Here is a 26,846-nt window from a genome sequence, read left to right as displayed (position 1 = left end):
ATCTCCATTAATCTTTTTACTTTATCCCCCCCCCCTCCTATATTATTAACTAACATGTTATCATCAACCTCTAATAACAACAAATTCTCCCCCTCCCTTTCCCCCCAACTTTCCTTACTGCCAATTGACACCGTGTGTTCAAACGCTGGGCCCCCCAAATTATAACCACCTGCCTGTGTCAACTGTGCAGCCACAAAGCCTCAAATTAGGATCAAACCTTACTATACGGGCTTATACCCCTCCACAGGCGAGCCAGGGGGCCTGTGCTCTGATGGCCCCCCTACCCCCCTAAGGAGGACATCCATTTCACCCTGGGAAAGGACTAATAGAACTCCAAATAAAACAGTCTCCTCTCCTGCCCCCCTCCCTAAACCCTCCCTCCCCCTCCCCCCCCCCCCAGCCCTGGTCTGCTCTACCGTCTTGTCAGTTGCTAAAAGGTTGGTAGAAAAAGATCTCTATTCCCATTTAATTCCCATCAGTTGCCGGTGGAACTTTAGACAATGCTCCAAGTTTATTAATAATGTGGCTCCTCGCCCTATGAGACAGGGTGTTAATATAACCTTCCCAGGTAAGGAAAAAATAGCCTTGTGTCCGAGGGTTAAGCAGGGAGTCCCGGAGCTCCATCATAAGTAAGTCATGTAAGCGATTCCTCCATTGCCAGAAGGAGGGGTTCATTTCTTGCGTCCAGTTAACAAGTATGCACTTCATGCCCACCAAAAACGCCTTATGGGCCATTATGTTCTGGTATCTCGTACCCCCCTCTACTGGCGCGTGGCAACCCAACAAAATGGTCGAAGGCTGCTGAGTAACCTTTTTCCCTCCTATTTTTTCTAAATATTTAACTATTCTTGTCCAGAAGGCTGTTATAGCTGGGCACTTCCAAAAAGCATGGTAGAAGTTATTGTCTGGCGCATTACAGCGTCTGCATTTGGCAGATTCTATATATCTCATCTGACACAGACGCGACTGAGAGGTATAAGCCCTGTAGATCACTCTGACCTGGCATTCTCGAAGGTTTGCGTTTTGCGTCCATTTCAGGACTCCCCTCCACCCCTTCAACAAATCTCCCGGGATGATCCTTTTTTGTATGTCAGCTGACCATTTTGCTGCCACTCGTGTAAGGTCTCCCTGTGGTCTAGCCAATAACAACCTTTTATGTAATACTGATATCGAGATAGGGTCCTCTGTTGTCGTCTCAAATAATTCCCCCATCTTAGTGGACAAATCAACACCAAGTGCAGCACGGGGGAGTGAAGCTATATAGTGTCTAAGCTGTTCATATGCAAAACATACCCCCCAATCTGCTACATCTAGGTTTAGTTCGGCCATTGTTTTAAGCTTACCGCTGGGCTCCAACCAGTAATGTATAAGTACTTTGTCCCCTTCTCCCCAGGAACTCACTATAGGATTTTCATCCCCCGGACGGAACGCTTCATTCCCTATAAGGGGTAGTAATCTACTGCATCTAGGATCGAAGGACCACAGCCTAGCCAAGTCCTTCCATACGGCCTTTAAAGGCCACACCAAAACACTAGTCCGCAGTCCTGCAGGTAGGTCCTTTAGTGCCCCGTGTAAGACATACATCAGGCCCAAGGGGCTGCACCTTGCCTTTTCTATCTCCAATGGGGTGTAATCCTCCCTTTGCAGATACCAGTCCCCTAGATGGCGCAGTAAACATGCCACATTATAGCGTTTAATATCCGGCATCCCCATCCCCCCGTTTCTCCAAGGCCTCATCAGATGTGAAAATCTTATCTGGGGACGTTTCCCAGCCCACAAAAATTTTGTAAGCAGTTTTTGTAAAGATCTCACTTCCTGGTGCTTGAGATACAGTGGAATTGTCTGTAAAAAGTATAGCCATTTAGGGAAAAGCACCATATTAAACAAGGAGATGCGTCCCACCAGCGATATCGGCAGCCCTGCCCATCTTCCCAATGTTCTCTTGGTGTCTTCTAACAGGTATTCTACATTTGCACTATATAGCAGCTTGGGGTCCTTGGTGAGCTGTATCCCTAAGTATTTGAACGCCTCCCCCACTCTCTTAAGTGGACAACACAGATTTTCCCACTGCCCCTCGCTCATTTGAAGTGTCATGACCTCAGATTTGTCTAAGTTGAGACGAAAACCAGAGTAGTCCCCAAATTCAGCAAAAATGTCCAGTAGGGACGGCAAGGACACCTGGGGATCCCGTATTATAGTGGTGGGTGGGGATTTTAATGCAGTGTGGGACCCTAGTATGGATAAATCCTTGCCGGGGCAATCTGGATTTTATCACTCTAATAAAGGACTGCTTCAGATTGTTGGATCTTATTGATGTCTGTAGAGAGTTGCATCCCATGGACAAAGACTATACTCACCTCTCTCGAGCCCATTCTACTACTACTACTAGGGTTACGTAGCGCTGTACAGTTTAACAAAGAAGGACAGTCCCTGCTCGAAGGAGCTTACAATCTAAAGGACGAAATGTCAAGTTGGGGCAGTCAAGATTTCCTGAATAGAGGTGATTGAGGAGAGAGTGAGGGGGGGTGGGAGCGGAGGGCACTTTGAGGAGGGAGTTAAGGGTGGCGAAGAGACAACGAGGGTTAGAGCTGAGGGAATTAGTCAATTGGGTATAATAGTCCTGTTTGGCGAGGAATAGGGAGGACTGGAAGGAGGATAGCATGAATTTGTAATGGATGAAATCAGTATGGGTGCGAGATTTCCTCCAGTGGCGTTCAGCCGATCGGGCGCAGGAGTGAAGGTATCGGGTGCAAGGGGTCAGCCAGGGCTGGGGATTAGTATGCCTTGTGGGACGGGAGATGGATGGTGCAAGGGTGTCCAGAGCAGAGGAGAGAGTGGCATTGTAAGCGGAGACAGCCTTGTCGACAGACTCGGAGGACATGATGGAAGGGAGGAGATTAGAGATACTAGAGGATAAGGTGGGAGGGTCGACAGCCTGGAGATTCCTGGAAGTAGTGGTTAGTGTTGGGCGGGACTGAGGGGGAGGGTGAAGTGTGAAGGTGATCAGGTGATGGTCAGAGAGAGGAAGAGCTGAGGCTCAGAAATTGGAGGGTGAGCAGGTAGAGGAGAGGACGAGGTCAAGACAGTGGCCAGATTGGTGAGTAGGGGTGGTGGAGCTCGGTTGAAGGAGGAGGTTAGAGTGAGGAACTGAGAAGCGTACGAGTCGGATGGGTCATCAACGTGTATGTTAAAGTCTCCAAGAATGAGGGATGGGGATGAGGGCTCAAGAAAAACGGAGAGCCAGGCATTGAAGTCGGTAAGGAAGGAAGAGAGGGACTTATCAGGGGGGCGGTAAATGACTGCAACTCTGAGTGGCAGCGGGTAGAATAGACAGATGGAGTGAACTTCAAAGGATGAGATGCAGTGAGACTGCGGTAGGAGGAGAGGTTGAAAACTGCAGGAGGGCGAAAGTAGTAACCCAACGCCGCCACCGTGGCCTACTGGGCAGGGAGAATGGGAGAAAAGATAGCCTCCATGGCATAGGGCTGCGACTGAGGCAGAGTCGTCAGGGGTGAGCCAGGTTTCAGTTAGGGCGAGGAGTTGGAGAGAACAGGAGATGAAGAGGTAATGGGTAAAGGAGAGTTTGTTGCAGACAGATCGGGCATTCCATAGGGCGCACGAGAAGGGGAGGGAAGAGGGGAGGAGGAGGGGAATAGAGATGAGATTGGAGACATCCCGGAATCGTTTGCATGGATAGGATGAGGATTGGTGTGGGGGACCTGGATTGGGATTGATGTCCTCTGCGGATAGTAGGAGAAGGAGTAAGAGAATACGAAGAAGGGTAGGGGAGGTAGGGCGACCAAGGCGGGATGTGCCTAGGAGGAATGGAGATGGGTCAACAGCAGGAAGGAAATGTTGAAGGTTGAGGGCTAAGGAGAAGGAAGGGGAAAGGAGAGAAGGTGAGGTGATGAGGGTAAGGGGAGGGTAAAGTGTAGCAGCAGTGCAAAGTGTTTTTGGGTTAAGAGGTAGATCAGGAAGAGAGTGTGTATAGGGGACATGGCCATACAAAATTGGATTGCTGGAACACTGGAATGTTGGAATGGGTGAAACTGGTAGGCTGGGCTACTGGGGGAAGGTGATGAATTAGGAATAGATGTAGTTGGAAGAGGTCAGTAGTGATAATTTGGCTGTAGGGAGGCTATTTAAGAGATGTCACTCTAGGGGTGGGAGGGACTAAGCTTAAGAGACAGAGCTGTTCTCTGCAGGCAGACTATCTCTAAAAGGTATTTTCTCTGAAAAAGCTGTTTGTTTTGAGGCTGAAATCTGCTCTCCCCAGAAAGAACTAGTCACACCCACTAAGTTTGAAAAATGTGGGGGAAGGGAGGTCAAGAGCCTAAGAGACAGAGCTGTTCTCTGCAGGCAGACTATCTCTCAGGCTTGCATAGATTATCTTTTGTTATCGAGGAGTGAGCTTGGTCGGGTGGCGAGTGTGGAAATAGGACCTTATATCATATCAGATCATGCCTGGGTGTGGATGGATTGGGCCTTAGGGCCACCTGAGACTCGACGTAGCCGCTGGTTGTTTCCTCTCAAGTTGTATACAGATCCCATCCTTCAGGAGCGTCTTCTCAGTTGTTGGAGGGCCTGTAAGATAACCAATGCATATCATCTGGTGGACCTGATATTGTATTGGGAAACTGCAAAGGCGGTACTTAGAGGGGAAATTATAAGTTATTCCCATCACGTCAGAGTAGCTCGTGACAGAGAAATCTTGATGCTGGGTTCGTAACTTCGCCGAGCCAGACAGCGATTTGGGGCCACTCATACGGGGATACATCGTCAATGCGTGCTGGATACTCAGGTGGCATTGAATACGCTTCTTCATCAGCGAGCTCTTAAGTTGCAGATGTACTATCGGTATATGCTCTATAGGAATGGGAATAAGACGGGGCGTTTGCTGGCTCAGCTTGTTTGGCCCAGGGGAGGTCAACATAAGATCCTGACGCTCCTCGACGATCGGGGAATTGGAACCCACTCTGACGAGGCTGTGTATGACATTTTTTTATCACTATTACCGTCGCCTTTATGATTCATCCTCAGATGAAGGTCCCTTGGGAGAGATTTATCTGGACACGGTCTCGTTGCCCTCCACTAGGCAGGACGACGGGGCTTTCTAATAAAGCCCCAACAACAGAGGATGAGGTTGCTCTGGCAATCGAGCACAGCCCCTTGCATAAGGCCCCGGGCGAGGACGGCTTTAGGGCAGAATTCTATAAGCTTCTGTGTGCAGAGGTAGTTTCTCCACTCACTAACTTATTTAACAAGATTGTAGACAAAATCTTTGCCTCCATAACTATCAATGGCGCAAATTATTGTTTTGTCCAAGCCTGGTAGGGACCCTAGAGTCTTATCGTCTGATATCGCTTTTGAATTATGAGATTAAGCTACTTGCAAAAATTATGGCTAACCAATTAGCCCAGATCTTACCCGGTCTCCTACACAAATGACAGGTAGGCTTTGTCGGGGGTCGTTCCGAGGCTAAAAACCTTTGGACGATACTGACCACTCTGGAATATAGAAATCGAAAGAACCTTCAGTCACTGCTTATTAGTTTTGTCGTTGAGCAGGCTTTTGACTGAGAGCATTGGGATTTTCTCTTTGCCTCTCTAAAAGCATATGGTTTTTCGAGTCGTTTTGTTTCGGCCATTAGAGCGCTATACTCTACGCCCAGGGCAAGAGTGTTGGTCAATGGGCTGGAATCTCGGACTTTCCCTGTGTTACGGAGAACTAGGCAGGGATGCCCCCTTTCTCTCCTCTTTGTGTTAACACTGGACCCTTTACTTCGGGATATCGTGGCAAATCCAGACGTCCGGGGTATTCAGATTGGCCCCTTTTGTTTCAAGGTGGTGGCTTTCGCCGATGACCTATTGGTACACCACACGAATCCTAGGGAATCCTTCACAGCATTAGATGTTTTTCGAGAATATAGGGACTTTGCACATTTTTACCTAAACTTAGAAAAATCAGAAGCTTTGCCATCATCCCTGCAGCTACAAACTTCTTGGGGCCCAGACTTTCCCCTACGTAGGGCGGAGGGTTCATTTAAATATTTGGGTATTCAGCTGGCTATGGATGTGAAGTCATTGTATCACCTTAATGTCTCAGTCCTCATGGAGGACACACAGCGGAAATTGGGTGAGCAAAAAAAACGAAAATTAGAATGGGTACCATGCTGGGAGATTGGAAGCAGGGAGGTATCGGGATTCCCAACTTGGAATGATACAATCATGCGTGCTTACTATGACATTTGGGAGATTGCTTTGGGCAGACACAGACTCCGGTAGAACTGGAACATTTGTATTATGTCCCGTATAATTTTTTCTCTCTGCAACATCACACAAGAATCCAGACCCCTATTCATCTACGAGAAAGCATGTTGCTCGGGCCTTTAAGGGAGGTATGGAGAGTGCTGGTAGGGAACACGTCTATTTCAGATCAGTTGTCCATTCGGGGAAATGGGGCCTTTAGACCAGGATTAGATCATTTTACTTTTGTCACTTGGGAGAGGGGAGGGATTTCATTGCTTGAACATATATTGGGGAAGAGAGAGCTCCGCTCCCGTTCGAGAACTTACAAGATCGGGTGGGATCTACTTGAAGGGATCGTTTTCCATATGCACAAATTAAACATTACATATCCACTTTGGACATGTCTCTCCTGAGGTGCCATTTAGGTTCCTAGATTCGGGACTTCTTTCTGGAGGCGCCGGACTCAGTTCTGTGTGTTTCAGGGCCTCATAAAGCTCTCATTAAAAAAGAGATCTCTGCAAAGACTTCTCCCCTTTGAAAAATAGGTGAGCGGTGGAGTCAGGGGGCCCCTCTGAAGAGCTGGGATGTCGCTGCAACTCTTCGGGGTATCCTTACCCTAACTACAGATGTGAGACTTCAGGAATGTGGGTATACATGATACTTCGGGCATATATGTCCAAAGCACAACTGGTTCACATGGGGAAAATTGGGGAGACTACTTGTTCCAAATGTGGTCATCCTCTTCAAACTTTCTTCCATGCTTCTTAGTTGTGGCCCATGTGTTCAGAATTTTGGGGTACAGGCTAGGAGATTTTTTTGTCTAGATTACTGGAATGTGATCTAAGAAGGATGGTAGAGCAACCTTTGCTGGATAAACCCAGAACCTTCTGCCCCCTGCCTAGACATGCTGCACTTGGTAGCAAGGAAAGTTATTTTACAGTATCGGACAGCTTTCTGGCACTAGAGAAATCAGGTGCATTTTCTGGCTTCTTGGGAGGCTAGGGAGTCGAGGATGTCCCCCACACGTACGAAGTTTCTTGTTGATTTGGAACCCTTACTTGCAAATGCTTAATTCTAGGGTTCGCAGCCTCATTGTTAATATTTTATAAATGTTGTTAGGACATCTCAACTCCTGTTAATTATGGTTCAATAAGAGTTTCAGCCCTTAGGCCACTCTTTGGGGGGGGGGGTTATGTTATCTATTTTCCACAGATAAGAAGCAGGGATGGTTCTTAGGGCAGATAACTACATTGTTAGTATACTTTACTTGTTGGGGGGGATTATGGGGGTAAAGTTGAAGTTGTTTGCTTTGTATGAGAGTTGTATATATATATGTGGTTTCTACTGCTTTCGCACCTGTTTGTGGTATCTGTCTTTTAATAATAATAAAACTTTATAACCCGCTATATCTTTAAAAGTCTAAGCAGGGAACAAATCACATACAATATATACAAAAAAAGCAATAAAAATTATTTCTTTACACAAAAAAACACTCTACAATTCAAACATACAGCAGATTAAAATTTACATGGTATTAAATAATTCATACATCAGAGGAACCAAAAGCCGAAAGAAATAAATGAGTTTTCAATGCTTTTTTAAACTGGTCCATATTTTGTATTGAACAAAGTTCAATGGGCAAAGCATTCCATAATTTCGGACCTTTGATGTATAAAACAGTGGCGTACCTAGGGTAGTTGACACCCGGGGCCGGTCATTTTTTAACACCCCCACCCAAAAAAATCTAGTACTAGGCATACCAAGAATACAAAACACTCAGGACCTATAGAGCAATTCTACCATACCATAAGCAGTAATTTGTACGAGTCACACAAGGAAAAGGAAAGCATCTTAAACACTACAGTGAGCACTAGAACATCAATTTACCTATTGTAAAATGAAAACAGACAGATTAGTACAGATCGTCCATCCTGCACAGTCAATGCCAACCGAAAGCCATGTCTTTTTCACAAACACAGATACACCCTAATCCACTATAGAATAAGTAATCATAAACTTTCTATTTAGACAAAAATTAAACTGCCAGACTCTGCATACAATGCAACACCACAGAAACAGAAAATGTCCCCTAGTACTGTGCAAAATATAAAGACAGCAGATGTAAATTTGAAAAAACTAACAAATACCAATCACCACTTTACAAATTAACAAATAGAAATAAAACAAACACAGAAAATAAAATATTACCTTTTTATTGGGCTATTGGAAAGGATCCTCAGGAGCTTAACCGAGATTGGATAACAGAGCCGGTAGTGGGAGGCGGGGCTGGAGGTTGGGAGGCGGGGATAGTGCGGGGCAGACTTATACGGTCTGTGCCAGAGCCAGTGGTGGGAGGTGGGACTGGAGGTTGGGAGGCAGGGATAGCGCTGGGCAGACTTATACGGTCTATGCCAGAGCCGGTGGTTGGGAGGCGGGGCTAGTGCTGGGCAGACTTATACGGTCTATGACAGAGCCGGTGGTTGGGAGGCGGGGCTAGTGCTGGGCAGACTTATACGGTCTGTGCCCTGAAGAGCACAGGTACAAATCAAAGTAGGGTATACACAAAAGTAGCACACATGAGTTGTCTTGTTGGGCAGACTGGATGGACCGTGCAGGTCTTTTTCTGCCGTCATCTACTATGTAATACATTTAGCTTCCAGAGGCCCAAATCTCCTTCCTCAGGTCAGTACAGTATAGTGCTGTTACAGTATCCTATCCTGACCTGAGGGAAGGGGGTTTTGTTCTCTGAAAGTTAAGTCAAAATGTATTAAAATTAGTCCAATAAAAAGATTACCTTATTTACATGTTCTATTTATAAACAACACAGCTACAATACTATATCCTAAAGCAAAATAATAAAAATATATATTTACAGCTTGTTGTCTCTGGTTTCTGCTTTCCTCATCTTCTTTTCACTGTCTTCCTTCCATCCAGGATCTGTCTTTGCTCTCTCTCTGCCATCCAGTGTCTGCCCTCTCTAATGCCCCTTCCATCCACTGTCTGCCCTCTCTCTCTGCCCCTTCCATCCACTGTCTGCCCTCTCTCTCCCTTCCATCCACCATTTGCCCCAGTCTGCCCTCTTTCTCTCTCCCCCTTCCACCCACCATCTGCCCTTTCTCTCTGCCCCTTCAATCCGTCTGCCCTCCCTCTCCCGTCCATCCAGGGTCTGCCCTCCCTCACGCTCCCCACTTCCATCCAGGGTCTGTCCCCTCTCTCTCTGCCCCCTCTTTTCAGCCCCCAGTTCCACCTGCCCCTAGTTCCAGCCCCAGCCCACATCTCCCACCTGCCCCCCTTTTCAGCCCCACTATCCCACCAGTCCCCAGCCCTTTTCTCCCATCAGTCCTGAGCTTCAGCCACTTCTCCCTGTCCCCCTTTTCAGCCCCTAGTTTCAACCCCAGCCCTTTTCTCTCACCAGTCCTGAGCTTCAGCCCCAGCCAGTTCTCCCTGTCCCCTTTAAAGCTCCCAGTTTCAGCCCCTGCCCCGTTTCAGCCCACAGTTCCAGCACTAGCCCCCTTATCCCAAATACCCTCCTTTTCAGCCCCCAGTTCAAGCCCCCTTCATCCACCACATGCTTTGCATCCCCCCTTTTCAGCCCCAGACCCATTCTCCCACCTGCCCCAGGCATGGACCCATTCTCCCTCCTGCCCCCTTGTCAGACCCCAGTTCCAGCTTCAGACCCATTCTCCCCTCAGAGAACCCCTCTCAGCTCCCCCCCACCCCTCCCCAATTCCCTTGTCCCCTCAGAGAACCCCTCTGAGCTCCCCCCCACCCCTCCCCAATTGCCTTCTCCCCTCTGAGCTCCCCCACTCATCGCCAATTCCCTTCTCCCCTCTGAGAGCCCCTATAAGCACTCCCCTCCCCAGTCCCCTTCTCCCATCTGAGCCCCCCCCCCCCACCCCGTGGAGAGCGACAGAGCCCTCTTCTCCTGCCACCACCCTGCGTTTGTTTTTAATCCATGCAGCGACGCAGGCAGAGCCTCGTGTCTGCCCTGCTGTGTGCTGTGAAAAAAGAAAATCGCTTCGCTGGCGTCGGGCCTTCTCTTGCTATGTCCCACCCTCAAGGAAATAGAAAGTTACCTCAAAAGAGGCCGGGACATAGCAAGAGAAGGCCCGACGCCAGCAAAGCAATTTTCTTTTTTCACAGCACACAGCAGGGCAGACACGAGTCTCACAATTCCCTTTTTAGTCATTCTCCTTTCACTAATATACCTGAAGAAATTTTTGTCACCCCTCCTTACCTTTCTAGCCATTTGTTCTTCCGCTTTCGCCAGACGTACCTCTCTCTTGGCTTCTTTCAGTTTCCTCCAGTATTCCTCCCAGTGTTCCTCGTCTTGAGTTTTTTTGTATTTCTGGAACGCGAACTCTTTAGCCTTTATTTTCTCAGCCACTTGCTTGGAGAACCATAGCGGTTTCCTTTTTCTTTTGCTTTTATTTACTTTCCTTACATAAAGGTTTGTGGCCCTATTTATAGCTTCTTTCAGCCTGAACCACTGTCCTTCCACTTCTAGTACATCCTCCCAGCTCCTTCCTTAGGTATTCCCCCATTTTACTAAAGTCAGCATGCTTGAAATCCAGGACTTTGAGTTATGAGTGGCCACCCTCCTCTTCAGCCGTCATATCAAACCAAACCGTTTGATGGTCACTGCCGCCCAGGTGGGCACCCACTCGGACATTTGACACGCTATCTGCATTTGTGAGCACCAGATCCAGCGTCGCTCCATCCCTCGTGGGTTCCATGACCATTTGTCTGAGCAGAGCACTTTGGAAAGCATCCACAATCTCTCTACTTCTTTCGGATTCCGCAGATGGAACCTTCCAATCTACATCCGGCAGATTGAAATCTTCCAGCAACAGCACCTCTCTCTTCTTTCCCAACTTTTGAATATCTGCAATCAGGTCTCTATCTAATTCTTCCAATTGTGTTGGAGGTCTGTATACAACACCCACGTGGACAGAGGTTCTATCATCTTTTTTTAAGGTGATCCATATCGCTTCTTCCTTACCCCAGGTCCCTGTCATTTCGGTTGCTGTGATATCATTTCTCACATATAGAGCTACTCCTCCACATTTACAACCCTCTCTATCCTTCCTAAATAGATTATATCCTGGTATGTTTGCATCCCATTCATGGGAACCATTGAGCCATGTCTCTGTGATTGCAACAACGTCTAAGTCTGCCTCCAACATCAGGGCTTGAAGGTCATGAACTTTGTTGCCAAGACTGCGAGCATTTGTGGTCATCACTTTCCATTTACATTTCCTGGTATGAGTTTCAACATTTGATATTTTGGTGTGTTTTTTGATTTTGGGTCCCTCCATATCTTTTTGTTCCACCTTAATTTCTTTTGTTTTTGCTGTTTCTTCTGGCTCAGTTCTATTTTTAGGAACCTCACAGAGCTCTAATGGAGCAAAAGAATTCTGTAGGGGTAACACTTGTGAGGGTGTATGCCTCTGTGTCACATGACAAAGTCTGCCTGAGCCTACTGTGAACCATCTATTCTTAGGTGGTTTTATCCTTTGAGGCAGTGGTGTGAATTTCGTTTGATTTTGTGCAGTCTTAGAAGTTGCTTTAAGTGCATCTAATTCCTGCTTTAATTTACTGAGCTCTTGTTTTAAACTAGCGAGCTGATTACAGATAGGACAAGCCTTAAGTTTCCAGATGATTGGCCTTGAAACTAAAGCTCCACAATTATTAGAGAATAAAACTCATCTTGATTTGTTGAATGGGTATGAGTAGGTATTTTATGATGGGGCTTGACAGTGTACAAGATTAACTTTACTCCTCAGCAATTTGAGACAGTTGTAATACGGGTGGAGTTAAATTGTGATAAGTAGTATAGTTAGAATAGGGATTTAGGAAGTGTCAGTCTTGGGGTGGGTGGGTATAAACCTAAACTTGTGGAATGTGTTTACTGTAAAACCTATCTTAGGCCTGTATTAAGCCTCTTTTCTACAAAGCTGATTGGGACAAGGGGAAGACAAGGATAGTAGGTAGAGATGTGCACAAAAACCACAGTTCTAGGGTAGGAAAAGCCACAAATATAGCCAGCACAAGTCTTATCTGAGTTTCTCCCAGCCAGAGACCAGCAACACAGCTCTCCACAGAAAACACACTTGTGCTTTTAAAATGGCTGCAGAAAAAAAGCCAGGTGAGCCGAGATGGATGGTGTGGGGGGAGGAAGGAGCTCAGAAACTTGGCAAAAGAAAGATTTCTAATACTTGCTGGCAGTTTGAAATCAGAAATCTAGTTTTCAGATTCACAGATATCAATAAACCAGTTTGAAACACAAATAGTTTGAAACACAGTCAGATTATACAATCAGATCAAACAGGTTTTGTTTTTTTTTTTTAATCTTGTATTGCACCCCCAAACATCTCAACAATGTACATAGAGATAAAAGAAAAAGATTAAATAACACTGCTGAAAGACAGGAGCCTTGTGGAACACCTGTCAAACACACCAGAGACTCCGATTTTTCTGTTCCTTTGAACACACAGAAATTCCTGTCTTTCAAAAAAGATTTAAACCAGCTTAATACGAAGCCGGATAATCCGATCGATTGTAATCAATTCAACAAAATAGAATGATCAATGGTATCAAAAGCTGCAGAAATATCCAGGGTAACAAAGAAAAACTTAGTACCCTTATCAAAACCTGTCCTGACAATGTCTAACAAAGATATTAATAATGTTTCAGTATCATGGTCCTTTCAGAATCCAAATTGATGTTGATCTAAAATTTCATGCTGCTGTAAAAATTCATTGAGTTGTTGAAACACAGCACGTTCAATCAATTTTGCAAAAAAAGGTTGAAGAATTTGGACGATAATTGTCAATTTATGTCTGATTGAGTTTTGAATTTTTAAGCCATAAAAATGTTGAAACATAAACAACTCTATAATACTAAGATGCAGACAGTAGTCCTGCAGCGAGAGGGGTGCTATCCAGTCTTTTGCATTGTCACATGTATGATTATCTCCCACTTGGTGAGATTTTATATGTGTGTGCTTGATGCAAATTGCTCCTAACTCTCAGAGAACAAGTCCGTTCTCTTGAGGCTAGAGTAGCGGAGGAGCTGAGGGAGCAGAGAGGTATATAAAGGAGGACTACAGGGACGTTGCAGAGAAGTCCCACTTCCAATCTGACAGCCCCTGTGCTGCCTTGGAGGAGGGAGGCCTTCTAAAAGGAGATCATCACCCTGGTAAGGCAGGAAGTAGGCTTATAGACAGGACCAGCACACCAGGGAATGCAATATCCTCTTGCACCGAGGATGTGTCTCTAGGAGCTAGCATCCATGTGAGAAGGGTTATAATGGCTGTTGTAGTTGGTGATTCGATTATTAGGCATGTAGATAGCTAGGTAGCTGGTGGACGTGAAGATCACTTGGTCACTTGCCTGCCTGGTACGAAGGTGGTGGACCTCACGCGTCACATACATTGGATTTTAGATAGTGCTGGGGAGGAGCCGGCTGTCTTGGTACATGTGGGTACCAATGATATAGGAAAATGTGGAAGGGAGGTTCTGGAAGCCAAATTTAGGCTCTTAGGTAGAAAGTTCAAATCCAGAAACTCTAGGGTAGCATTTTCTGAAATGCTACTCATTCCACAAGCAGGGCCAAAGAGACAGGCAAAGCTCCGGAGTCTCAATACATGGATGAGGTGATGGTGCAGGGAAGAGGGTTTTAGATTTTTTTTTTTTTATTGCATTTGTATCCCACATTCCCCCACCTATTTGCAGGCTCAATGTGGCTTACATAGATTTGTTAACATTGTCAATTCAGGATATCAGATCAGATACAATTAGTAATGCGTAGCGATTAGGAAGGAAAAAAAGACGAAGGAAGAGAGTGAAAAGGGTAGTTGTAGAAGGTAAGCGTTCATAATTGAGTGGGTTGGTGAGGTGACTTAGTGAGGCTGTAGGTTCTCATTGTATGCCTTGTTGAAGAGGAATGTCTTCGGAGATTTTCGAAAGATAGTTGTTTCATTGATTGCTTTCAAGTCTGTTGGTAATGTTAGAACTGGGCAACATTCTGGGGAAGGGGGAGCCTATTCCAAAAGGATGGGCTTCACCTTAACCAGTGTGGGACCAGGATGCTGGCATCGGCATTTAAAAAGGAGATACAGCAGCTTTTAAACTAGAGACTGGGAGAAGGCTGACAGTCACTCAAAAGCGCATGGTTCGGAAAAAGGTATCTTTTAGAGATATCACCAAAACACGGAAGATAGGGTATCCCAATAGTGAGGTTGCAAAAGAGACCATAGTAGATCAGGTGTCCTTAAATAAAAATAAGACAAAAGATTGCAAATTAATACTGTCAAGTACTGAGCATGATGTAAATAAGAACAAACAGTTTGAAATGTCTATATGCAAATGCCAGAAGCCTAAGAAATAAGATGGGAGAGTTAGAATATATTGCACTAAATGAAAAATTAGATATAATAGGCATCTGCAAAGATCTGAAGGAATTATTCCATCTAGCAAGTACGATGCTAGATACCTCTCAAATCAGAGCAAATAATTCAGGCATCCCTCCTGCAGATGAAATGGCCAGCTACTTCAGGGATAAAATAGTAAATTTACGTAATACACTTCCTAAACGCAACACTGATTTTGATAGCTTCATCAATGATATGAATCCAACCAACGAAGAATATCCAGCTGACCGCTACTGGTCTAAATTTGCACAGATCACTGTTGAAGTCGTCACCAAAGCCATATGGAGATTCTCCAAAAAACATTGTAAACTGGCTACTTGTCCCAGCTACCTACTTAAATCTGCACCCAAGTGTTTCATTGAAGATCTTACATCTTACCTGAACTACATGCTCCAACAAGGCCTCTTCACCGAGCATCACGACCTAACCAATTATCATCCATTTGCATCCATTCCACAACTAATAGATTACATAGACAAATTCTCATTACTGCATGAATCACAGTCAGGATTCTGCCCCTTACACAGTGCAGAAACTGTACTAGTCACTCTTCAACAAAATTCAAACATGAAATTGCAATAGGTAAAAGTGTTTTCCTCCTCCAATTCGACATGTCGAGCGCCTTCGATATGATAAACCACAGAATACTCTTACTTTTACTTGATCACCTCGGGATTGGAGGTAACATATTTAAGTGGATCAAGGGTTTCTTGGAAGGAGGAGTGGCCTAGTGGTTAGGGTGGTGGACTCTGGTCGTGGGGAACTGGGGAACGGAGTTTGATTCCCACTTCAGGCACAGGCAGCGCCTTGTGACTCTGGGCAAGTCACTTAACCCTCCATTGCCCCAGGTACAAATAAGTACTTGTATATGTAAGCCACATTGAGCCTGCCATGAGTGGGAAAGTGCGGGGTACAAATGTAACAAAAACACAAAACATACCAAGTTAAATCAAATGCAAATATTTCATCACTGTGGAATGCACATTGTGGAGTACCCCAAGGTTCCCCATTATCACCAATTCTCTTCAACTTTTTATCCAGAGCTTCCAATCGCTTATTTATGCTGATGATGTCACAGTTTATATTCCCTTCAGACATGATCTCTCCAATATCTCCAATGACATCGCTCGCTGCTTGAACATTATGGATTCATGGGCTAACTCATGTCAACTGAAATTAAACACCGAAAAAACACATTGTCTTATCCTCTCATCCCCATACAAAAATTACAAGCCTACAACCCTAAACACTCCTACTTTTTCTCTCCCTATTTCTGATAGCCTGAAAATCTTAGGAGAGTTATTATTGATAGCCACCTTACACTAGAGAGCCAAGTTAATGCCAGTATAAAGGAGATGTTTTATTCTATGTGGAAACTTAAACGTACAAGACCCTACTTTCTGAGGGATATATTCCGTAACTTGACACAATTAATAGTATTGAGCCACACAGATTATTGCAACGGAATATACGTGGGTTGTAAAGTACAGCTTATGAAAAAAACGCCAGACAGCCCAAAACACAGCTGCCAGACTGATAGTCAACAAAAAAAAGATTTGATAGCACTAAACCTCTTCGATTGAAACTACACTGGCTCCCTATCAAGGACCGCATTACTTTCAAAATTTGCTCTCTGGTCCACAAGATAATCTACGGTGACGCCCCAAGATATATGATTGATTTAATAGATCTTCCTGCCAGAAACAGAATCAGTTCATCACATACTTACCTGAACCTTCACTATCCAAGCTGCATTGGACTCAGATACAAATCAACCTATGCATCCAATTTTTCTTACTTAAGTACGCAAATGCAACCATCAAAACTTCAAGCGAACTTTAAAGACCTCTCTCTTTTGCAAGGCCTACCCTATTGATTCTATTTAAATGCCTCAACTCTACAATGCATCTATACATACATTGCAGTGAATATTCTATTTCTTATTTCCTTGTCCCTTACTGCATCCATTTACCCCTACCTTACCTGACCCTTTTTCTAATTGTATTTGTTTACAACCCACCGTACTTGGCGTCCACCATTACGGTATTTTGTAAGCCACATTGAGCCTGCTAATATGTGGGAAAATGCGGGATACACATGTTACAAATAAATAAATAAATAAATCTCTGAGACCTGGTGGAAGGAGGATAACCAGTGGGACACTGTCATATGGGGTACAAATTATATCGTAGTGATAGGGTGAATCGAATTGGTTGAGGGCCTTGAATCAAACCGATTGAAAATTCTGCAGGAAACAAAACACATCTTGGAATCCCTATGGATTGAAATTCCATGTGTAAAGGGGAAAAGGATAGTGATAGGAGTGTACTACAGTCTGCCTGGCCAAGATGAACAGACAGATGTAGAAATGTTATTGGAAATTAGGGAGGCTAACAAACTGGGCAACACGATAATAATGGGTGATTTCAATTATCCCAATAATGACTGGTTAAATGTAACACCGGGGCATGCTAGGGAGCTAAATTCCTTGACGAAATCAAGGATTGTTTTATGGAGCAGCTGGTACAGGAGCCGACGAGAGAAGGAAAAATTCTAGACCTAGTGGAGCACATGATCTGGTGTGGGAGGTAAAGGTGATGGGGTCGCTTTGATAATAGTGATCATAATATGATCAGATTTGATATTAGCTTTGGAGTAAGTATAAAAGGAAATCCAATACGTTAGTGTTTAACTTTCAAAAAGGAGAAGAACGGTGGAAAAAAAAAAAAAAAATCTTTAGAGGAGCAGCTGCGAGGGTCAAAAATTTACATCAGGCATGGTTGCTGTTCATAAATACCATCCTGGAAGCCCAGGCCAAATATATTCCATGTATTAAGAAAGGAGGGAGGAAGACCAAACAGCCAGCCAGCATGGTTGAAGCTTTAGAGCTAAAAGAATATCCTTTAGAACTAAAAGAATATCTTCAGCTTGGAGAAGAGGCGGCTGAGGGGAGATATGATAGAGGTCTATAAGATAATGAGTGGAGTGGAATGGAACGGGTCAATGTGGAGCGTCTGTTTACGCTTTCCAAAAATACTAGGACAAGGGGGCATGTGATGAAGCTGAAGTGTGGTAAATTTAAAATGAATCGGAGGAAGGTTTTCTTCACTCAACGCGTAGTTAAACTCTGGAATTCGCTGCCGGAAAAAGTGGTTAAGGCGGTTAACTTAGCGGACTTCAAAAAAAAGGTTGGACGGCATCCTGGAGGAAAAGGCCATAGAATGTTATTGAATGGACGAAGGAATAATACACTATTTCTAGGAGGGGCGGTGACAGGATGCTGGGCTCGATGGACCCTTGGTCTGTCCCAGCATGGCGATGCTTATGCACTTATGTACTTAAGCCAATGGAAGGAGGAACTGAGTGAAAATAATAAGAAACAGCATAAGGAAAGTCAAGTCAAATGCAAAGCGCTGATAAGGAAGGCAAAGAGGGACTTTGAAAAAAAGACTGCATTGGAGGCAAAAACATATAGTAAAAAATTTTTTTAGGTATATTAAAAGCAAGCTGACAAAAGAATCAGTTGGACCGCTAGATGACTGAGGGGTAAAAGGGGCAATCAGGGAAGACAAAGCCATAGCAGAGAGATTATGAATTTTTGCTTCAATCTTCAGCGACAAAAAATTGGGAGAGATACCGGTGCCAGAAATGGTATTCAAAGCTGACGAGCTGGAGAAACTGAATGAAATCTCTATAAACCTAGAAGATGTAATGGGGCAATTTGACAAATTGAAGAGTAGTAAATCTCCTGGACCAGATGGCATTCATCCCAGAGTACTGACAGAATTGAAAAATGAACTGGCGGAACTATTGTTAGAAATATATAATTTATCTTTAAAATCGAGAATGGTACCGGAAGGTAGCCCGTGTAACACCGATATTTAAAAAAGGTTCCAGAGTGTATCCAGGAAATTATAGACCAGTGAGACTGACGTCAGTGCCGGGCAAAATGGTAGAGACTATTATAAAGAACAAAATTACAGAGCATATTGAAAAGCATGGATTAATGAGACAAAGCCAACATGGATTCCGTGATGGGAAATCTTGCCTCACTAATCTATTACATTTCTTTGAAGGGGTGAACGAACATGTGGATAAAGGCGAGCCAGTTGATATTGTGTATCTGTCAAACACCTTTTGAAAATTCAAAGTAACTCATGAAAGACTCCAGAAGAAATTGGAGAGTCATGAGATGGTGTGTCCTATTGTGGATTAAAAACTGGTTAAAAGGATAGAAAGAGAATAGGAACAAATGGTCAGTCTCAATGAAGAAGGGTAGATGGGTTCCTCAGGGGTCTGTGCTGGGACCGCTGCTTTTTAACATATTTATAAATGATCTAGAGATGGGAGTAACTAGTGAGGTAATTAAATTTGCTGACGACACAAAGATATTCAAAGTTGTTAAATCGCAAGCGGATTGTGAAAAATTACAAGAGGACCTTACGAGACTGGGAGACTAAATGGCAGATAATGTGAGCAAGTGCAAAGTGATGCATGTGGGAAACAGGAACCCGAACTATAGCTACGTAATGCAAGGTTCCATGTTAGGAGTCACCAACCAAGAAAGGGATCTCGGCGTCATTGTTGATGATACGTTGAAACCCTCTGCTCAGTGTACAACGGCGGCTAAAAAAGCAAATAGAATGTTAGGTATTATTAGGAAAGGAATGGAAAACAAAAGTGAGGAAGTTATAATGCCTTTGAATCGGTCTATGGTGCAACTCGAATATTGTGTTCAATTCTGGTTGTCGCATCTCAAAAAAAAAAAAAAAAAAAGAAAGATATAGTGGAGTTAGAAAAAGGTACAGAGAAGGGCAACAAAAATGATAAAGGGGATGGGACGACTTCCCTCTAAGGAAAGGCTGAAGCGGCTAGGGCTCTTCAGCTTGGAGAAAAGACAGCTGAGGAGAAATATGATACAGGTCTATGAAGTTTGACAGCTAAGTCTTTGCATGGATATTGCTGGAGTAAGGTGTTCCTCAAGGTTCAAATCTGTTTGCGCTTTTGTTGATTATGTATTTTGATCTATTGTGTAATGTTAATGCTGGTTTAGGATTTAAATTACCAAATTTATGCCGATTACATTTTTTATTTATTTGCCAATTTTTCAAGATTTGCAATCTAACTTAGATTCTGGAATGCAGAAGATGGCTTGTTGGTTAACAAATGGTTTTATGCATATCTTTGAGTGTATATCTGTAAAATCTTCATTGGTTCTGTGTGTGTTTGTGACCAAGAGAATAGGCAGTTCAAAGAGGAAATTTGCTGCAGAAATTGGAACCGATTCTCCCATAGAAATGCATTGAGCCATTTTGGGGGGGTGATATTTATCATGAACCCCCCCCCCCTCCAAGTGTGAACTAGCCCATGTGTGAATTTTGTGCATCTTTTCACCTATACCAAATTTGGTCCTGTTTGATTAAATTTTTAGAGAATTATTTTGCTCCCAGATAGATATTCTCAGGCCCTTATATCTTTCCAATATTCTACTGGATTGGAAAACATAAAAAGGAAAAACCAGTTTTAGAGTTTATACTTCCACAACTCCTTGAACAGTAATTTACAAAGTTATACATAGTGAAGTGTCAGTGTTAATTCCTACTGAATGTTAAAGAAGACAGGAGTGACTAGACAAACAAGATTCTTATCTCACCCTCTGCAAAGCACAAGAGTGTAGTGAAGAGAATTCATACATAGCTGCACAGCATGGTACTTAGATAACCAGAACTTAAATGGCATAAGAACATAAGAACAGCCATCTAGCCCAGTATCCTGTTTCCAGAAACCCAGTTTGTAGTACCATTCCATGCTACCAATCCCAGGGCAAGCAGTGGCTTCTTCCACATCCACCTCAATAACAGACTATGGACTTTTCCTCCAGGAACTTGTCCAAACCTTTTTAAACCTAGATACACTAACTGCTGTTACCACATCCTCCGGCAACGAGTTCCAGAGCTTGACTATTCTTTGATTGAAAAACTTTTTCCTATTTGTTTTAAAAGTATTTCCGTGCAATGTCATTGAGTGTCCCCTGGTCTTTATACTTTTTGAATGAGTGAAAAATGAATTCAGCTCCACACCACTCTGAAGAGCCCTAATCTCTTTAGCATTTCCTCTTATGGGAGGAGTTCCATTCCCTTTATCACTCTTCTTTGAACCTTTTCTAATTCCGCTATGAGGCATTATGATATTCTTTGTCTTATTTTGAATCCCTAATAATTCCTAGCATCCGGTTTGCTTTTTTGGCCGCCGCACACTGGGCAGAAGATTTCAGCGTATTGTGTACAATGACACCTAGGTCTTTTTCTTGAGTGCCAACTCCTAAAGTGGACCCTAGCATCATTTTTCAGTTTCATTATGTATCTATTTACAGAAAATCTGTGAGAACAAATACAAAAAAATGAAATGTCTTTCTAAAGCTCACAAAGATACAAGTGGAAAATATTTCTCTGCTCTTTAACAGCTGCCATTAAGGTCCCCTAGTCATTTGGTTTTTTCCATCCATTTTGCATGCAAACAGAACAAAGGAATATAAAAGCGCTCATTATCAAATTAATACTGCCTATTTAAATAGTGTTCCCTTCAAAGGAAATAACCATTCTGGAGGGTTTAACAGTGAAAAATAATTTACCTGGCATGGCCCATATGAGAAGCATCATACACAGTTGGTCCACAGCAATACCACAACACTTTCCTTCCATTTTGGGGCACAAATATTTCCTGCATTGAGAAATAAAGACACAGAGTTGAAGCAAGCTGTAATAAATACCACCACCAATGTAGTCAATGAAGATAATCAATATACACAACAAAATTAATGGATTTGTATTAAGTGTCATCAGTAATATTAAGGTAATCCCCCCCACCTCCCTCCCTTGTTCCAGACCCCCCTCCCTCCCTCCCTCCCTCTGTCCCTCCCTCCTGAATTCCAGACCCCCCTCCCCAGACCCCTCCCTTTCCTTCCGTCTGAGTTCCAGACACCCCCCTCCCACCGAGTTCCAGACTCCCCCCCCTCCGCATTACTGACCCCTGGACCCCCATGCCGCGATCCTCTCGCCCCCCCCTTCCCGCGGAAAACCCTCCCCTGCCGGCGTCACGTACCTGTGCTGAAGACAGCCAAAGTTCTCTTCTCGTCTGCGCCGGCAATGCTTGTTGAATGATCATCTGTTGAAGTTTCTGTGCGTGCGTCTGATGTCAGAAACTTGAACAGATGATCATTCATCAAGCAATGCCCCAGCGCAGCCGAGAAGAGAAGTTTGGCTGTCGTCAGCACAGGAACGCGACGGCAGCGGGGTAGGGTTTTCAGCAGAAAGGGGGGGAGGGGGCGAGAGGGTCGCAGCAGGGGGGGTCCAGGGGTCAGTTACGCGGAAGGGGGGTGTTGAAATCGGAGGGAGGGGGAGTCGAACTCGATGGGAGAGGCATGAGGGGGCCTTGAACGGGATGGGAGGGAGTGAGTGACATGTGTGGGGGGGGGGCGGGGGTGTTGATGTTCTTCGGGTGTGGGGGTGCTTTGGTGATGCGCCGGGGGGGGGGGGGGGTTCTGTGTTGCCCTGCTCCCTGTCACTTGCTCAGAAGTGGCAGGGAGCGGCGCACTGACAGCTGATTCCCAGGCGGGGGGAGGAGTAGGGAAACTAAGACCAAAGCGGCAGGCGTCCTCCATGGCTACCGGTCCCTGAGTCAACAGGTTCGGTACCAGAGGTAACGGCAGAGGAGCCTCCAGGAGCATCTGTCGGAGGTCTGCATACCAAGGTCTCCTTGGCCAATCCGGGGCGATGAGGACCACTTCTCCTGGGTGAAGCCGAATCCGCAAGAGCAGGCGCCCTATCAAGGGCCATGGGGGAAACACATAAAGTAGACCCGGAGGCCAGGGTTGAGCCAAGGCATCCAACCCCGCCGAGCGAGGATCTCTCCGTCTGCTGAAGAAGCACGGGACTTTGGTATTGGCACTTGTCGCCATTAGATCCATCACGGGCTTGCCCCATTTTGCACAGATCTGCTGGAATACTTCGTCTGCCAGATTCCATTCTGCTGGATCGATCTGATGCCTGCTCAGATAATCGGCCTGCACATTGCTCTGACCTGCAATATGAGCTGCCGACAGACACCGAAGATGCAGCTCGGCCCAGTGGCAAATCAGTTCGGCCTGCGCGGCTAGTGCTCTGCACCTTGTTCCGCCTTGTCGATTTATATAGGCCACCGATGTCGTGTTGTCCGACATCACTCTGACAGCCAATCCTTCCAGGGTCACTTGAAAGGCCAGAAGCGCCTGAAACACCGCTTTCAACTCTAGGCAGTTGATGGACCACTCAGACTCTTCGGGTGTCCATAGACCCTGGGCATGCTTCCCCTTGCAGTGTGCGCCCCAGCCCTTCAGGCTGGCATCTGTTACCACTAGGCACCAAACGGGGAGCGTCAGCGGCATTCCTCGCCGCAGCATGCTGTCCGAGAGCCACCACTCCATGCTGAGATGGGCCGCAGGGAGCCAAGTAAGGCTGCATTGGTAATCCTGAGAAATAGGAGACCATCTCCGGAGTAGGGAATACTGTAGAGGTCTCAGGTGCGCTCTCACCCAGGGTACCACTTCCATCGTGGCTGTCATCGATCCCAGCAGCTGAACAACGTCCCAAGCTCGCGGGCGGGGCATCCTCAGGAGCAGACGGACCTGATTCTGAAGCTTGCACCGCCTTAGCTCGGGTAGGAACACATAGCCCAAGACTGTGTCGAACCTGGCCCCCAAAAACTCTAGAGATTGTGAAGGGGACAGGTGACTTTTGGCCATATTGACGACCCAGCCTAGAGATTGCAGTACTCTGGCTGTAGCTTGTAAGCTCTCTGTTGCAGAGTCTGCTCTGATGAGCCAGTCGTCTAGGTACGGGTGAACCCTGATACCTTCTCGCCTGAGAAAAGCAGCTACTACCAGGAGTGGAGGCTCAGAAGAGTGGGAAAGGCAGGGAAAGGGCGAACCTATATGCCTGCATCCACTGTTGGTGGGTAAGGACAGGGAAAGCAAGGCAATATGTCCACATCCACAGAGGTATGGGTAAGGCAGGGAAAGGGCTAACCTATGTGCCTTTAAAGTGAAGCTGCTATAGCCTCCAACACCCCGGTTAACAACTGGCAAGCCAGGAACCACCTCCCGGCAGATTTTTCTGGAGCTCGAACAAGCTGCAGCCACCCTGCTAAGGGAGATAGAGAATACTGAAGAGGCAGTGGAGCTAGCTGGCCAAGAGGGCACTGTGTAAGTTTGAGTGCTCTCTATCTCCCCTGCTGGTTGATGGACATAACCCATAAGTAATGGATTCATCTGCTTGATGACAAGGAAAGGTAATTTAGTGGTATGGAGGGCTCAAACTTTCCACCACAAACGTACTAAGAAGAATAGTACACTGGAGCCCCTCGTTCACAGAACACTAGACCAGTGGTTCCCAAACCTCATCCTGAAGGCACCCCAGCCAGTCAGCCACATTTGATTAACAGTGGGCCAAGCATCAATGGATCATAGGCAAACAAGAGATTAGGATGCAAAAGATAGCTAAAATTAAGAGAGATCAAGATCAATTAGATTATACACAGGAATTTGTGTTTCCCTGGAAGGATAAGGGTCATAAATCACACCACAATAGGAAAACTAAAGTCACATTTATCAATTCATCAAGTGATTCATCAGAGGACAAGGTACCCCAGAGGGGATAGCTCATCCAAAACGAACAGTGAATCTTCAGCATCACCAGCTTTATCATCTGCAACCCGGGCAGATACATCCTAGGCACAGAAACATAAGAGGCAATCAGCCGCATGCATTGGCAGCCCAAGAGAAATTAAATTTGGCATTTACATGGTATGTAACATAGTAAATGACGGCAGATAAAGACCTGTGATCCAAGAAAATATTTGGAAGAAACATATAGGCAATTGCATGATGGTCAGTTTTACAGGCATTTAGATGAGGATCCTACATAGCAGATATCTGAAGTACTTCAACAAGTCTCGAGTACAGAAGTACATAATGGACTTACTTCATCTAAGGAACATAAATTTCTTTTCCGGGAATACTCTGTTATTCCAATTATATATTTCATTCCAAATATCCATAAATTTCTTTGTACCCAGTAGACTGACTGTATCCCGGAGGGGCTCTACATTGGAGCCGCTATCCCAATACTTGGATCACCATCTCTAACCCTGAGTTGACACAGTCACTGTCCTATGTTCAAGACTCTATGCATCTTTTACAAATGTTAGGGGAATGTAAGTTTTCCCAGTCACAGTATCCCATATTAGTGACCTTAGATGTCACAGTGCTATACACAAATGTCCCGCAAATGGCAGCTTTGAAATTAACACTTCATACACAAACTGTAGCACAGGTACAAAGAACAAGTTCCAACCACACACTGGATTTTTTCATTTTTCAAGAAGCTTTTTTTCTTCAATTGTCTGGAGTGGCGATGAGGGCTGCTTTCGCTCCTACAACTGGTTAAATCAGTCTCCACAATTTGAGTCTATTTTTTTCTGGAAGAGATTTATAGATGACATTTTTTGTGTCTGGTTAGGGGATGAAAGTTCCCTAGGAGAATCTGTATCATGGCTGAACAACTGTGATCATGCCATACAGTTTACATACACATGTTCAAGGTCTAACATCCATTTTTTGGACATGGAAGTGGCACGAAAGGACAATAAGTGCCAGACAAAAAATTTTTTAAAACCAACTGACAGGGACACTTCTCCAATATGGGAGTTGCCACCCACGACAATTAAAAGATAGTTTACCATACTCTCAATTTCTCAGATTTCGTAGAGTTTGTGATGCTGAAACTGATTTCAAGATTCAAGCGGAAAAATTGAGAAAAAAAAAAATCACTGGTTGGGAGAGGTTACCCGTCTTCAGTAGTCAAGAAAGCATACTTGCATGCTAAATACAGTAACAGGGATTTATTATTAAAAGATATGCGAAGATCAACATTAGAAGATAAAGTTCACACTTTTGTTTTGCATTATGTACAAGGGGGGGGAGGAAGTGGCAAAAATCATCAGACAAAATTGGGACATTATGAAAACACATCCAATGTTTGAAGATCATAGCTTGTGGTCAGCTTTTTCCAGGAGGTTGTAATCTGAAAGATTTATTAAGTCCGGCCGACCTCCCGCCTAGTGAGTGCGATACATCTAAAAGAGGTGGACATTTTAAGTGCGGACATTGCAGCACCTGAGATGTTATTCTTGAATGCTCAGAATTCATTAATCCTATGGACTTTAAAAGTTACAGTTTGACATCTAATATTACTTGAGAATCCAAAAATGTAGTGTATTGGTTAAGGTGCCCTTGCAACAAATTGTATGTGGGGAAAACCACGAGACGGCTGCACACCAGGCTGATTGAACATAAATTCTGTATTTCCAGACAGAACTACTATCACTACTACTTAACATTTATAAAGCGCTACCAGGGTTACGCAGCGCTATACAATTTAGCGCAGAGGACAGTCCCTGCTCGAAGGAGCTTACAATCCAAAGGACAAAAAAGTGCAGTCAATCAAATTGGGGCAGTCTAGATTTCCTGAATAGATGAATAATGGTTAGGTGCCGAAAGCGACATTGAAGAGGTGGGCTTTGAGCAAGGATTTGAAGATGGGCAGGGAGGGGGCCTGGCGTATGGGCTCAGGGAGTTTATTCCAAGCATGGGGTGAGGAGAGGCAGAAAGGGCGGAGCCTGGAGTTGGCAGTGGTGGAGAAGGGTACTGAGAGGAGGGATTTGTCTTGAGAGCGGAGGTTACGGGTAGGAACGTAAGGGGAGATGAGAGTAGAGAGATAAGGAGGGGCTGCAGATTGACTGCATTTGTAGGTTAATAAGAGAAGCTTGAATTGTATGCGGTACCTGATCGGAAGCCAGTGAAGTGACTTGAGGAGAGGGGTGATATGAGCATATCGGTCTAGGCGGAAGATAAGACGCGCAGCAGAGTTCTGAACGGATTGAAGGGGGGGATAGATGGTTAAGTGGGAGGCCAGTGAGGAGTAGGTTGCAGTAGTCAAGGCGAGAGGTAATGAGTGGATGAGAGTACGGGTGGTGGGCTCAGAGAGGAAAGGGTGAATTTTGCTGATGTTATAGAGAAAGAAGCGACAGGTCTTGGCTGTCTGCTGGATATGCGCAGAGAAAGAGAGGGA

The 26,846-nt window shown here is 44.9% G+C and overlaps 1 protein-coding gene across 2 annotated transcripts in view; it reads right to left on the bottom strand.

Moving 5' to 3' along the window:
• CARS1 (cysteinyl-tRNA synthetase 1) overlaps window positions 1–26,846 on the bottom strand; it is a 256,464-nt gene that overhangs the window by 176,295 nt on the left and 53,323 nt on the right. For both annotated transcript variants that reach the window (XM_030201116.1, XM_030201118.1), the window contains one exon: window positions 21,314–21,402. In XM_030201116.1, the coding sequence (XP_030056976.1) occupies window positions 21,314–21,402 (89 nt within the window). The remainder of the gene's footprint in view (window positions 1–21,313; window positions 21,403–26,846) is intronic.

The sequence above is a fragment of the Microcaecilia unicolor genome, chromosome 4 (genome assembly GCF_901765095.1).
Source record: "Microcaecilia unicolor chromosome 4, aMicUni1.1, whole genome shotgun sequence".
Taxonomy (NCBI): Eukaryota; Metazoa; Chordata; class Amphibia; order Gymnophiona; family Siphonopidae; genus Microcaecilia; species Microcaecilia unicolor.
This window is presented reverse-complemented; position numbering and strand designations above follow the sequence as displayed.